Genomic DNA, 14,346 nt, shown 5'->3' with positions numbered 1-14,346 from the left:
ATTGCCAGATGAGGGCAGGAGACTGTTTCAAGTCTCATAAACTCAAAAGACCATTCCATTCCCTGGCATAAGGGAAACAGGACACAAATCTAGAAGCTTTATGCACCATGTTCTAATAGCACTTACGGTGACATCACGGCGGACTTCCTAATATCCTTTCTGTGCCCTTACTGCCCCCAACCCTGTTCCCAGAGGAACCGGAAGTGAAACGGGCTTGGGGGTGGGCAGACGTAAGCCAGGTTGGGTGGGCAAGACACAAAGGAACTAGCAAGGCCAACCTTACAGACACTAGAGTGAGGCAGAACTCTGGGCCCCCCCCAAACAGGCTGTCTGTGTCAGGCAAACCCTGGCCCACACCTGGGGGCATTTCTGGGAGTTTTATGACAAAAAGTATCTTTGGACAGTAGTCCCCAGTCACCTGGGAAGCTTAAACAGGGAAAAGTCCCATTCCTAGATTCTTTTTTTTTTTTTTTAAGATTTTATTTATTTGTTTGAGAGAGAGCACAAGCTCGAGCAGGGAGAAGGAGCAGGAGGAGAGGGAGAAGCGACTCCCCACAGAGCAGGGAGCCCGATATGGGACTCGACCCCAGGACGCTGACATCATGACCTGAACCAAAGGCAGACGTTTGACTGAGCCCCCTAAGAGCACCCCCCATCCCTGGATTCTATCTTTAGTGTTGGGGGAGCATAGAGAGGTCCCTCTAGTATTTTTCCTACAATATTTTTATACTTTGAACTTTTTCTGTGACTTGTGAAAAGACAAATGCACAAGCTCTTCAGTGATCTCCAAGTCTGGGTTAGAGGACTCCAAATCCATTCATTGGTTGCTCAGGTAATGAGACGGACACCTGGCTGGTCTGACGTGGCCAGGAGGGTAATGACCCCCTAGCGTCCTTGCTCTTCCCTGTGCCTCTCTCCTGAAGCCTTTCCTTTGCTCCAAGAGGCAGGGTTCCCCCCACGCACCCAAAGAGGGACCAATCTTCACCCAAGGACAGGAACTCTCCAGCTAATGAGATTTTAGTACGATGCTGATAAAGTAGGAGGGACACGAGATAAGAACTTGATTGAAAGTCATCAAAGGGATCTCCCGGCTGCGCAACTGGGTTCTAGCCTCAGAAATGCCCTAGTCATGAAAACCAGTACTTCTAAGCAGCTACTATCAGCAAAACTGGGCTCTGACAGTGCGGGGCTCCAGTCCAGAGGCCACTCCTGCGGCCGCAGCACAAGGCAGCTTCTTCCGGAAGGACTGACTCCTGCTAGGGAGTGCTTACCTTCCTGTCGGTCCCGCTGGTGATGATCTGGAACTCTTCGGGATGGTAACAAACACACTGGAATAAAGTATTCGCCAGGATCATCTGATTCCTCCGGAGACGTCTGAAAATGAGACCCAGAAGCTGTGACTTCCCTTCCCCCTCTAAGATGTGTTTACTGCTCAGATGGGATCTGGTACAAGTTTGGGTTGCATTGGTGTGCTTACCCCAGACAGACTTCCAGCGACCCTGACCCTCCACTTCGGGATCCTCCCAGGGCACCTGTGGGGTAGCCCAACGACCCAGGGTGGAGGGGGGTGCCTTTTCCAAAGACAGAGCACAGAACCCCAGGGGAAGCCTGGAGTCCCAGGAAGCATGAAATAGGCTGAATTCAGAGTCACCCTGCTACCTTCCAGGCAAGCCACCAAATTCTTGAGGCCACCGAGTTGAAGGAAAGGTTCCCCCACCCGAGTAGTAGCAGTAGAGAGGGGCTGGGCAAGGAGAGGGTTAGGGGAATAGGGTGTAATTCCAAATGAAAACACACAGCTAAAGTGCTTATAGAAAAAAAAATGCTATATGAAACCAACAATAAAGTTCACGTGCTTTGGTCTAGTTAGCTGGGAGTCAGGCGCTGTCCAGGGGTTGTGACAAGCTTTCAGCATGAGAGGCTGCTCCCTATCATGGACGGGTACCTACACGAGGTCCCAGATGATGCAGGTCCCGTCCGTGCTGGCCGTGACACATTCCTCGTTGTTTTTCTTCACCCGGATGCAGGACACGGAGGATTTGTGCTCCTTTAGGGCCTCCTCCAGCTTCTGGGTCTGACAGCCGATCTGCCAGACCCTCACCTGAAAGCCACCAAGCAGAGGCTCTCAACACAAGCTGGGGGCTTTGGAAGGGATTACCAAAAAATACACACACACACACACACACACACACACGTATATGTATATATCTAGGAGCTTTTTCAGCTCCGCCGTGCTTGTTATTTTAAACTCCCTGTTCTCATCTCAGCCGAGTAGGGTGGGAACGCTAAGCCACAGAACAAGAAAATTCTTCTATGGAGCCAGGAAAATGCTACCAACGATCCCAGACCTACGTGCGCTTCTCAGGCTGAGAAGGGTACCAGATGCCTGCTGTGAAACCAAGAGGAATAGTGTGTCTGCTCAGCTCTGCCGAGCGTTGCTCTCGGGCTTCCGAGGCCATCGGGAAGGCTCTTGGGGACCCAGAGCTGTATTTAAGCATCACACCAGCTGCTGGGCTTTAATCATTTCCAATCGAAGGTTCCCAGCCTCATCAAAGCCAAGACCCACTTTCTACAGCAAATATTTTCCGACCACCACCACCCCCACACCCGCCTGCTATCCTGAAGTGAAAGTCGTATCATAGGTCGTGGGTCCTACCCAAGAAATTTCAAAACAGTCAGTAGGATGCTTTCACTGCAATAAAAGGGACATAAAAGGAAAGTCATCATATGTCGTATAAAAGATAAACGTTCTGTCATGACTGTACCAGAAAACATAATGTGGTCAGACACTTCCCCTTTCTTACATTGAGTATGTCGGACTTGTGGAAAAGAAGATGAAAAGAGATTTTCTAGCATGAGAAACAAAGTAAGAAAACCGTTCTAAGCCATTTCCTTAGTAGGAAGAAGAGGAACCACCAAATTATCCCAGATGAGCTGTGTCCATAACAATTCTCTAATCTTGTTTAAGCCACTATATATGCAGAGGCATACATCCAGTCTTCAGCAAGATTTTCAAATTTTCTAAAATTTTCTAACTCCTATGGTGTGGGCCCCAGGCCTGGAACTTTGGATGTTCTGGGCGTTACTTGTCCTTTCGCAGTGGGATTGAGGGAGTTTGAGCTGTGTTTGTGGGGGGAAGGGGATGAGATGGTGGTACTGGGGTCCTTGCAACTCAGGCGAGGCCATTAACCAATGAAAATTGAAGTGCTTGAGTATTTCGGGAAGTGCTGAATTCATACCCGTGCACACCTGCTGACCGGCAGCCCCTGGTCTCCAGCACTTAGCAAAGACCTTGAAGATTATGCCTTTCGGAAGGAAGGTTTGTAGCAGCTGCGTGGGGAATGGGAGGAAGGGCTGATGGGGTGTTCTGAAAAGATTGCCAAGGGCAATGAATGCATTCGTAATATAGGATTTCCTCCCGCAGTTGTCATCACCCAGAAGCAGATGATCTGGTCCAAGCCATGTTTGGGCATGAGCAAGGTGGACGCCCTGAAAGGGTGAGGGAGCAAACAAGGATGCTGCGGGGGTCGGTACCAGCGCAGCTGAAGAGTGAAAGAAGGGGGTCCAAACCCTTGAACAGGTGGTGGGCAGAGAGCAGGGGTGGGTCCAGGGCTAGACGTGTCTCTGGAACACCGGTCACGTGACTCGCCACGTGGGCTCTGAATGCAAGACGTACAGCCGATTTTGAAGACTTGGTACGAAGCAGTGCAAAATACCTTGTGAACTGGGAGTGTCGGTTGTTATCTTCCCTTTATGCACAGGAAAGGGAAGCACAGAGAGGTTAAAGCACGTGCCCCGGGGTCACACAGCTGGGAAGTGGCGGAAGTGGACTTTGTGCCTAGGCAGTAGGAGTCTGGAGCCCAAATGCTCAGCCATGAGTCCGTTTGGCCCAAACTCTGCTAGAGGCTACATCGAGATGCTGGATCTTTTTTCTCCCTGTTAAGTTATTCCTACAATAGCAGGAAGAATAGAAAGGAAAAGAAAATGTCCTTTCTGGAGAAGGGAAGGCTGGGATGGGGGGTGGAGGCAGAGAAAGCTGGGGAGTGGGGAGGGGGAGGCTGAGAAAAACATGTGAACGCAAGAGGTTTCAGGCTCCTCCAAAGGAAGAAGGGAAGGTCAAGTGTAACGACTTTAAAATCACAGTCAAACATCTGGGTAGATTAAAGAATTCGCTCTAAAAATAGCATCTTCTTTAAAAGATATGATGAAGACAACTATATAACTATAGTCTTTAGAGGAAAAAAAGAACAAGCAATTCCAAAATTCTGGCAAAACACTAACCTGGAATCATAGCGCGATTCCATATAGAATGCTTTCGTGTCTGTATCTTACATGTTCGTTCATGAATAAACATACCTAGATGTGTGTCTCCGTTATTAGAACATTACTTTATGATGTATTTTAGGGTTTCTTCAAAATCTTACATTGGTCCTGCCTGACTCCGGGTAAAGTTTAAAAAAAATCAAGCCAGTGGCTTTCTATAAGGCAGTTGCTCTAAACTGAGGTTTCTAGAAAAAGATTCCACCTTCAAGAATGGTACCTCCCCTTCCCCGCCGCCGCTGATGACCCGTTTACAGTCACTGGTAGTAGCGATGGCTGTCACTCCGATCCTGTGGGCGTTGTTAATGACATATATCAGCCGGCCTGTCTCTGGGGCAAAGGCTCGGATTCGACCGTCGTCCCACGCTGGCACAGAAGGGGAACAAAAGGCAGGTAGGATCAGTACGCTCCCACTCTCTGGGCAGACCCTGGTGCTCTTCAGTCATAAAGGTATCGGGACCAGGGAGCCATAGTGGTGATGGAGGAGAGAGGCCAGCCCCCCACAGCTGCCAGGAATCCTATCCCTCCTTCCCCTAACTCCCCAAAAAAGGTTGCCATCAACCATCTAGGTCTTTAAGCCAGGAACTTCAGAGTCATCCCTGATTCCTCTCTATTCCATCTACCCAACCCCACCAAACCCACCGAGTCTAACCCATCAGTGAGCCCCAACTCTACAGTTAAAAAACATCTCAAATCTAGCCACTTTCCAATCCTTCCACTGGGCCCACGCTCATCCAAGCCACAAGCACCTCTCTCCTGGGTGATTTTAACGGCTTCCTCTCTGGCCTGACTCTTGCTTCCCTCAATCAGCTACCTATGCGGGGGCCTGGGTGCATCTACAATCATGTCACCCCCTCAAACAAGAAGATTCAAAAGGGGGGTGCTTGGTGGCTCAGTGGGTTAAAGCCTCTGCCTTCGGCTCAGGTCATGATCCCAGGGTACTGGGATCGAGCCCCGCACCGTGCTCTCTGCTCAGCAGGGAGCCTGCTTCCTCCTCTCTCTCTGCCTACTTGTGATCTCTGTCTGTCAAATAAATAAATAAAATCTAAAAAAAAAAAAAGTAAAAAAAAGAAGATTCAAAAGTTATTCTCACTAATGAAGAAAATCCAGCTCCTTTTCCCCCATGGTGACTACTCTCCGTGGTAACTACTCTCCGCTCCCTACCTAGCTCTTCACCTTCATCTACTACCATTCTCCCTCAGTCTTTACCCCAACTCTACTCACTGAGCTCCAGACACACTGGCATCTTTCTATTCCTACAATACACTAAGCCATTTTCCACCCCAGGACCTTTGCCCCTGCTATTCCCTCTGCCTTGAATGCTTTTCCCCCAGGTCTTCATGGGGCTGGCTCTTTATTATCGGCTTTAGTGTCACCTCTTGACTTGGGCAATTTTCAAGAAGATGTTCATGGAAGATCCTGCATTTCATCAAAGATCTGAGGCAGTGCAGGGGTGAACCGAGTGGGTTATGGGGCTGCCTGGGGACAGAAGAGCCCAGGCAGACTGAGCAGCCAGAGTAAAGGCCCATGTATCATGTGCTTGAGGAACAGCAAAAGAGCAAGCATGGCCACAGGGGATGAGTGGTAAGAGACAAAATCAGAGGTAAGAAGGTGGGGGCGGGGGAGAAGGTCATGGAAGGACTTTGGGGCAACTGCAGGGAATTAGAGTCATGAACCCTGGAAAAGGCATGATTGGACTCATACCTTAAGAGATCCCTAGCTTCTGTGTTGAGAACAAACTAGGGGAGAGGGCTGGTGAGTGAGAACAGAGGCAGGGAGCCCTGGTAAGAAGGTACTAGAAGAATCTAGGGGATGGTGGTGGCTGGGACAAGGGTGAAGATGATGGAAAATGCCCTGATGTGAGGGCCATCAGAGGCAAATGCTGGAAGCCAAGAGCTCCTTGTGTCTGCTGTGTGTTCTCCCAAGGGAGAAGCCAACGGGGAGGAAACATAGCCAGGAAAAGAGGGGGCAATATGGGCTCCTGACGTCACCATTTCAATGGCTGCACTTAAAGATACACTTGAGGGGCATCTGGGTGGCTCAGTGGCATAAGCATCTGCCTTTGGCTCAGGTTGTGATCCCGGGGTCCTGGGATCAAGCCCCGCATTGGGCCCCCTGATCAGCAAGGCGTCTGCTTCTCCCTCTGCCTCTGCCCCTCCCCTAACCCATGCTTGTGTGTGCACGCTCTCTCAAATACATAAAATCTTAAAAAGGGAAAAAGGATCCACTTAACTGTTTCCTGAGTGATGTGAACAAGTGAATTTCCTTTTTCACCACTGGACAAATTTGCGTACGAGTTGAACATAAGATGATATTAAGAAATCATAGTTTCGGGGCACCTGGGTGGCTCAGTGGGTTAAAGCCTCTGCCTTTGGCTCGGGTCATGATCTTGGGGTCCTGGGATCGAGCCCCACATCAGGCTCTCTGCTGAGCAGGGAGCCTGCTTCCCCCCATCTCTCTGCCTGCCTCTCTGTGTACTTGTGATCACTCTGTCAAATGAATATGTGGAAATCTTAAAAAAAAAAAAAAAGAAATTATAGTTTCATGGGAAAACATTGTTTTTAGGGATATACCCTGAAGTATTTGGAGGTGGAATATACTGGAGTCTGTAATTTATGTTAAAATATTTTGGCACAAGAGGATCAATGGAGTTAAAAGCAGTTCCCTTTGGGGCATAACATAGTTGAAGTCAGGTTTTTCTCTCTCCAACAATGGAAGGGTTTCTAACACAGGCGCCCTGTACTCACCAACCCCTCAAATCCGTCTGGTAATCAAATTGCTATAAATCAAATTGCTATAAATTCTCCTTCCAGAGAGAAAGTGACACACTCTGTGCAGCAACGTTGGGGGAAGCGGAATTGTCTTTGTTCATTCTGAGCTCAGAAAGTCTCCAGGCTGGAAGGGGACTCCACAGGGAGGCGGGATCAGAAGCGAGGTGGGGGGCTGCAGGAGGCTGCCCTGGGGTGTGCACACGGAGAGACCCACGAGGAAGGAGAGCAAGGTCCAAAGCCACAGCCAGAGCCCGCACCAACGCCCAAGAATGTCAACGTTACCCGAGATGATGCTCTTGCCATCCCGCATGAAATCGATGCTGTGGCAGGTCATGTTGGGCACGGTGATGCGCAGCAGCTCCCGGTTGGACAGCGTGTGCCACACCCTGATGTCCTTCTTGGCACAGGTGGCAAACAGCTCGGCGGTGCCGCTGCGAAGGAGCCACCGCGAGAATGAAGAAAGCAGTCATACAAGGTACACACTCGGCTCTCAGATGGAGCGAGCGAGGATCCGGGGAAGGATGCTCGCTGGGCACCCGGATCTCCGGGCCCCACGGGCTCACAGAACCCTCGTGTAAAATGGCATTCAATGCCCACAAGTAGACCATCCATAGACATCTGTAGACCATCGTCTGTAGCCCTTTGCCTGGAGGACGAGCTGGGACAAAGTTGCTCAAGAGGAAAATGTCAAAGTTTTAAAATGGCCTGGTAGCCTGAGGTCAAAACACAGCTGTGGAATATGGATATGGAGAGAAGCTAAACCTCACGTGTCCCATAGAGTAGATAATCATATAATTTCAAAGGGAAAAATGACACAGGGGCTAGAATTCGTGTGTGCGGATAAGCTAGAGCAGTACTTTGGTTGGTTGTGAGAAAATATGAGATTCTGGACAAGGAAGTGAAGCCAGAGTAATTAGCCTGTCTTTTCTTTAAAAAAAAAAAAAAAAAGATTTTATTTATTTATTTGAGAGAGAGAAAGAGCGCGCCTGAGTCGGGGGAGGGGCAGAGGGAGAAGCAGACTCCCTGCTGAGCATGAAGCCCGATGCAGGACCTGACCCCAGGACCCCAGGATCATGATCTGAGCCAAAGTCGTACACTTAACTGACAGAGTCACCCTGGCGCCCCCCACTTTTTTTAAAGGACAACTCGTAATTAGAGTGTAAAACACTATTACGTCAAAAATTACAGGTTATTCCAGTTTGAATAAGAAAAAGGAGTACTACTGGGATATAATAAAGTCATCTGATTTACAACTATGAATTTATAGCTTTAGAGTCTCTATGGAGGTTAACTTTTAGGTTTAAGTGCTTCTCAAGAAATGTCTGTATTTCCTCCAAAGCATATTCAGGAAAAGAGAGTCCCCTCTCTCATGTTTTAAAACCTACTTGCTTTGGAATGAATAGAAACTTAATTTGGGGCTCAAAGAAAAACAATTCTAATGCTGGACTAGTTCCTTAGAAAGAATGCATCCTGGAAGGGATGGCTGAGGTGACAATATGCTTTCTATTTGATCAAATCAAGCCAACCTTAGAAGACAACGGTTATTTAAAATAAGAGAGGTTTTCTATGGGAGGGGCCTCTTCTGTGGGGACAGTGAACTCTTAAAGAGGCATGTGGACTCCTCATGAAAAGCAAATACTGTAGAATGAGGGCACCTAGAGAACTTCCCAAACTTCCCTTACCCTGGATAGAAGGGCTCCTTCATCAGGAATCCAGTCCAGACCTGAGCTTTTCATGTAGCGTATTTTCCCTAGTTTCGGATCTGAAAGGTGAAGTTCCAGGAAAAAAATCCAAACTGACTGGATCGAGATGGCGCCGTAGGCCCACATGCCTCCCCTCGAAAAGCCCAGAAACGAAGAGACAGATACAGAGGACAGAGACCGGGATAGAGGTAGACAATGCAGAGGTAGATACAGGGAAGCAGGACAGATCATCATCAAATCGTCCAGAAACGTTGAGGACAAAGAGAAATCAGTCGGATACAATCTGCGAGGAGACAAACCTAGAGAGAAACACAAAATACCAAAATCACGAGGAAGGAGTACTTCTTGTAATGTTGGAGCAGTGACACGGTCACACAGACCTTCCCACAGGCAACAGTTAAAAACACTGGATGGCGTTAATGACAGCAAGAACCTAAAATCCCAAAGACGCCGAAAACATTTAAAAGTCCACAGAACTCAAGAAGCGTTTTCTCTTGTAAAAATGCAGCCAGAAAGGGTTACGGGTCATGACCACGTCACTGGCTAATCTGAGGGTGTCCCCCACTCCCCCAGCTCTGGTGGCCACAGAAGAAGGTGGTGGAAAAACCACAGTCTTACTGGCTGAAGGTGTGCAGACATCAGAGCTGAGGGTTGTAAAATTCAAAGTGGAAATCCTGGCAGCGAGAGATCCATCAGAGTAAAACCTAAATTAAGATTAGAAACACTTGGGGTGCCTGGGTGGCTCAGTGGGTTAAAGCCTCTGCCTTCAGCTCAGGTCATGATCCTAGGGTCCTAGGATTGAGCCCCGCATCAGGCTCTCTGCTCAGCAGGGAGTCTGCTCCCCCCCCCTTTCTGCCTGCCTCTCTGCCTGCTTGTGATCTCTGTCAAATAAATAAATAAAATCTTTAAAAAAAAAATTAGAAACACTGTCCAAATTCCCATCTGACAGCTCCCTTCTATATGCAGGGGAGAAAACCCAAAAGGAAGGAGAAACAGAGACCAGAGAGGAATTCTGCTTTTCTTTTTTAAAAATTCTATTGATTTTTTTTTTTTTTAAGGAGTCTATTTTTGAAGACAGTTACATGGGATCAACCTGAGAGGGTTTTTTGCCTTTTTAACTGAATACATTCACCAACTGTGTTCAGCTTGGGGGGCAGAGAGCTGGACCTTATAGGCTTAAAATATCAGAAGCCAGGGCCTGAGGTCACCAGAACACCTGGAAATTAGGGGGTAATCCCTAGGAGCAAGAAAACCACAGAGAGGATGAGATTCAATTCTGCACAAATCCCTCAGTGAATGCTAAATTCCGCAAGCCCACAGGAGTACCAAGAACCTATATAAAAAGAGCAGTGGGAAGCCATGAGAATGTCAGTTGCTGCATTCTGGGAGAAAGACAAAATCTGCGGTTTGAGTCCAGGCCAATAGTCCTCAGAGAACACCACATAAGTCAGAATTACTACAGTGTATTAGCTATCACGCTGAAATTTCAACAAAAAAGTAAGCAGACATGCAAAGAAATTGGAAAATATGATTTGGGAAAAAGGCAGGCAAAAGAAACAGACTCCAAGTAGATCGAGGTGTTGGATTAGCAAAGACTTCAAAGCAACTAATTTAAAATGCATTCAGAGCATTAAAGGAAACAACGATACCATGAAGTCACAGGTAATAGCAACAAAGAACTAGAAGCCATATCTTTATGATATATTATAAGTAATTATAACATATATATTCATGACTTTAAGTTTATGACTATTTAAAACAAAAATTATGATTTTGTATTCACGGGTTTATAACATTAATAGGTATATATGAAAGCAACAGCACTAAGGATGAGGGGAAGAGAAATATACTGTTGCAAAGTTCCCAGATTGCATTTTACCTGAAGTCATTCGATGTCAACTCTCTGCAGGCTGTGATGTGTTAAAAATGCGTATGGTCATCCTCAGAGCAACCACTAAAGAAATCAATGGAAAGATATAGAAGTAGAGAGCCAACAGAGCAACTTAAATGGAGGGCTAATAAAATGTTTTTGATTAAAGCAAAAGGTGGTAGGAAAGAATAAAACAAAGAACAGATGAGACAAAAGAAAACAAATAACAAAATGGAGGATTTGATACCGCTATATCACAACTTATATTAAGAGTAAGTAGACTAGGAGCTCTGGGTGGCTCAGTCGGTTGGGTGGCTGATTCTTGATCATGGCTCAGGTCATGATCTCAGGGTCCTGGGATCCAGCCCCACATTGGACTCTGTGCTCAGCAGGGAGACTGCTTGAGATTCTCTCCCTCTACCTCTGCCCCTTCCCCCATTCTCATTCTCTCTCTCTCTGAAATATATAAATCTTTAAAAATCTAAAGGTAAAAAAATAAAAATAAAAATCTAAAGGTGATTATTTGCAAAAGATAATAACTGTGTAATTCTATATTCAATTCATAAACTTAATTCTATAAATTCTAAAAAATGTTAGCATGAGAGATGGTGAGAGGAAGATAAAGAGCGAAATAAAATACCTTGAGACTCTTGTTTCTTTGGAAAACATGATATAAATGTTGGTGAACCCTAGTCTTTGGCAGAAAAATATGTTTAAATGTGCATATAAAAAAAATCAAGGCTGATCACTAAGTGAATGAAAATACAATGACTAGTTAACAAGTCCTGTGACGTAGGGCAGGGGAAGGCAGGACCAAAAAAGAGGATCGCAACACAATGAAAGACAAAAAAAGAAAACACACAAAAAAGGTAACATGTTAAGTAGAAAATAATCTAGGAGTGCCAGGGTGGCTCAGTGGGTTAAAGCCTCTGCCTTCGGCTCAGGTCATGATCCCAGGGTCCCCGGATCGAGTCCCCAGGCGGGCTCTCCCCAAGCGGGCTCTCTGCTAAGCAGCCTGCTTCCCTCTCTCTCTCTCTCTGCCTGCCTCTCTGCCTACTTGTGATCTGTCTCTCTATCAAATAAATAATCTTTAAAAAAATCTATAAACTCATTAGATAGTTGTAAGTATGAATTGACTAAATTCTATGAAAACACAGAGACTTACCTGAAACTAAACAATACCTGTAGGTTGGAAAGAGACATGGTATCTTTTGCTACAGTGTTTGTCTCTGAAATGTACATTGGTTCATGCAATTGACAAACCGGCCCACAGACTATCACAAAGGCTGCCTTGGTTCATACATACTTCTTCCCAGCAGATCAATGCCTTGGCATACAAAGTAATAGCAGTTGAAAACCATACACATTAATACAGTCGAATCCACAAAGAAAGGAAAAAGACAGTCTTGTACATGATGCTCATGTACTGTGCCTTCTTCCTCTCAGCTCAGTTTTCTCCACAGCTTGGCGGGGAGAGAGGAGGAGAGAGCAAAGCGGGAATGGTTAGTGCCTCTTAATAGGTTTCTTTTTAGGATGATGAAATCTTCTAGAGTTAGATTATGGTGTTGGTCACACAGCTCTGTAAATATGCAAAAAGACCCACACTGAGTCGCACACACTCCGTGGGTAAACTTTATGGTATGTAAATTCTATTTCCATAAAGCTGGTTTTCAAGAAAAAGAAAAAGGAGGAGGGGGGAAAAAGAGGAGTTACAAATCCTGAATAGGTCAATAACTACAAGTATTTGAAAAGATAATTAAAAATCTACTCTTATAAAAGGCCTCAAGGCCAAATAATTTTACAGATTGATTCTACCGAACTCCTTAGAAAGAGAGGAAAAAAGTAAGACGGAAAGAAAAGAACCAACCGGTTTCCAAAAAGGATCCCCCTGGTGGGAAGCACTGGCTATTTTCACCATTAGAAACATTTAAAAGAACCTAATTGTCGGGGTGCCTGGGTAGTGCAGTCGGGTAAGCATCCAACTCTTAATCTCAGCTCAGGTCTTGACCTCAGGGTTGTGAGTTCCAGCCCACACTGGGCTCCATGCTGGGCATGGCGCTTACTTAAAATAAACAAAACACTTGGAAGAATGGGCACCTGGGTGGCTCAGTGGGTTGAGCTGCTGCCTTCGGCTCAGGTCATGGTCTCAGGGTCCTGGGATAGAGTCCCGCATCGGGCTCTCTGCTCAGCAGGGAGCCTGCTTCCCTTCCTCTCTCTCTGTCTGCCTCTTGCCTGCTTGTGATCTCTCTCTGTCAAATAAATAAATAAATAAAATCTTAAAAAAAAAAAAAACAAAAAAAACTTGGAAGAAGCTAATTGCCAACTTCAATGCCTTAGGGAACCCAATGTTCATCTCATGATCGTAAGCATCCAGTTTTCAAAGCGAGTCTTACTACCCATAAACCAATGACCCTGAATTCTGTAAATTCAAGCTACATACTGAGGAAGGTCAGAGCCAAAACCATCTGGTCAGCTTCCTGGGATGAACGTCACCAGAGACAAAATGTGTTTCAGGAGCAAGTAATGGAAAACTAGACTTTTTTGATATCGAAACTGCTGGTGGTTGGTTGGTTCACTTGTCTCAGATGGGATTTACCAATAAATCCAGAAGACTACCGAGAGGTCCAAAAGACCCCTTGTGTCCACCGCCATTAAGTGTGCCAAGTCTGGAAGACCTGAAAGGCACGAATGAATGAATTGAAAGAAGTCTGGAAAAGGGCACTAACAAGCTTTCACCAGACAGCCCTGGGAAAACAGAAAAGTTTCCATGATGGCCTTATTAGAAAAACCAACCTTCTAGATAGGTACATATTTAGAGTTGATAAAAATAAAATATGCATATATCTGAAAAAAAAAAAAAAAGAAAAGAAAAGTCAACGTTCTAAAGAAGCCCAGATTTGGACTGTGAAAATTAATGTGGCCGCAGGGTGAAGCCAACAGACATAATTATTGTTAATAACAGTTATTAAATAATAATAAAGCACCAGTGTTATATTTCTAATTATTATAATTAATATTAGATGATAATTGCTATTAAGACAACTGATTATAATTGAGAAATTTAAGGATGGAAGATCATAATCGTATTAATACATGTTGAAATGCACGAATAAGATAAAATTAAATTTCTTGGCACACTGCATCAGACCTCCATGTTTTCACTGATTTCAGGAGCCAAAAGACTTTGCTCTTGTACTTACAATGGAAAGACAATGTCCTGGACAGCTTCGAAGTGACAGGTTGTGATGAGAGTCTCTTTGAAATCCGTAAAGTTGACACGGTAAATGTGTGATTCTTCTGTTCCCACAAAAAAGTGGTGTCCTTCCCCTCGAGGTGTGATTGATGTGATGCCACCTTGTAACTGGATTTTCCTTTATGGAGAAGCAAGAAGGTGAAGTAGATTTGTTCAGTCAGTGAGGAGGACTGTTACAGAGGATAGAAATCAGGCATAGGACCTGGGGACATGCCCTCAGGGAGGGGACACGACTGGAAAGGCAGGAGTGACTCACAATACTGGGGGCCCATGGTCAGCAGAGGGAGAGGCCAGCACAGTTTACAGTAGTGGGGGACTGGGGGGGGTTCCTCAGGGGGAGAGAGTCTAAAATGGGTTGTGGGACGCAGGCAGGATCTGGACAGAGGGAACATTCCAGGAAGGCAATGGGCACAAATGATCATGGCAATTAAA

At 46.0% G+C, this 14,346-nt stretch overlaps 1 protein-coding gene across 1 annotated transcript in view; it reads right to left on the bottom strand.

Moving 5' to 3' along the window:
• CFAP52 (cilia and flagella associated protein 52) overlaps positions 1–14,346 on the bottom strand; it is a 36,748-nt gene that overhangs the window by 3,159 nt on the left and 19,243 nt on the right. The window contains exons 8-12 of the mRNA XM_044249086.1: positions 13,862–14,032; positions 7,371–7,519; positions 4,538–4,683; positions 1,947–2,098; positions 1,272–1,374 (exon numbers count right to left, since the gene is read on the bottom strand). Of these exons, the coding sequence (XP_044105021.1) occupies positions 1,272–1,374; positions 1,947–2,098; positions 4,538–4,683; positions 7,371–7,519; positions 13,862–14,032 (721 nt within the window). The remainder of the gene's footprint in view (positions 1–1,271; positions 1,375–1,946; positions 2,099–4,537; positions 4,684–7,370; positions 7,520–13,861; positions 14,033–14,346) is intronic.

This window comes from Neovison vison, chromosome 5 (assembly GCF_020171115.1).
Source record: "Neovison vison isolate M4711 chromosome 5, ASM_NN_V1, whole genome shotgun sequence".
Classification (NCBI taxonomy): Eukaryota; Metazoa; Chordata; class Mammalia; order Carnivora; family Mustelidae; genus Neogale; species Neogale vison.
The sequence above is the reverse complement of the archived record's forward strand: the minus strand, read 5'-3'. Positions and strand labels throughout refer to the sequence as shown.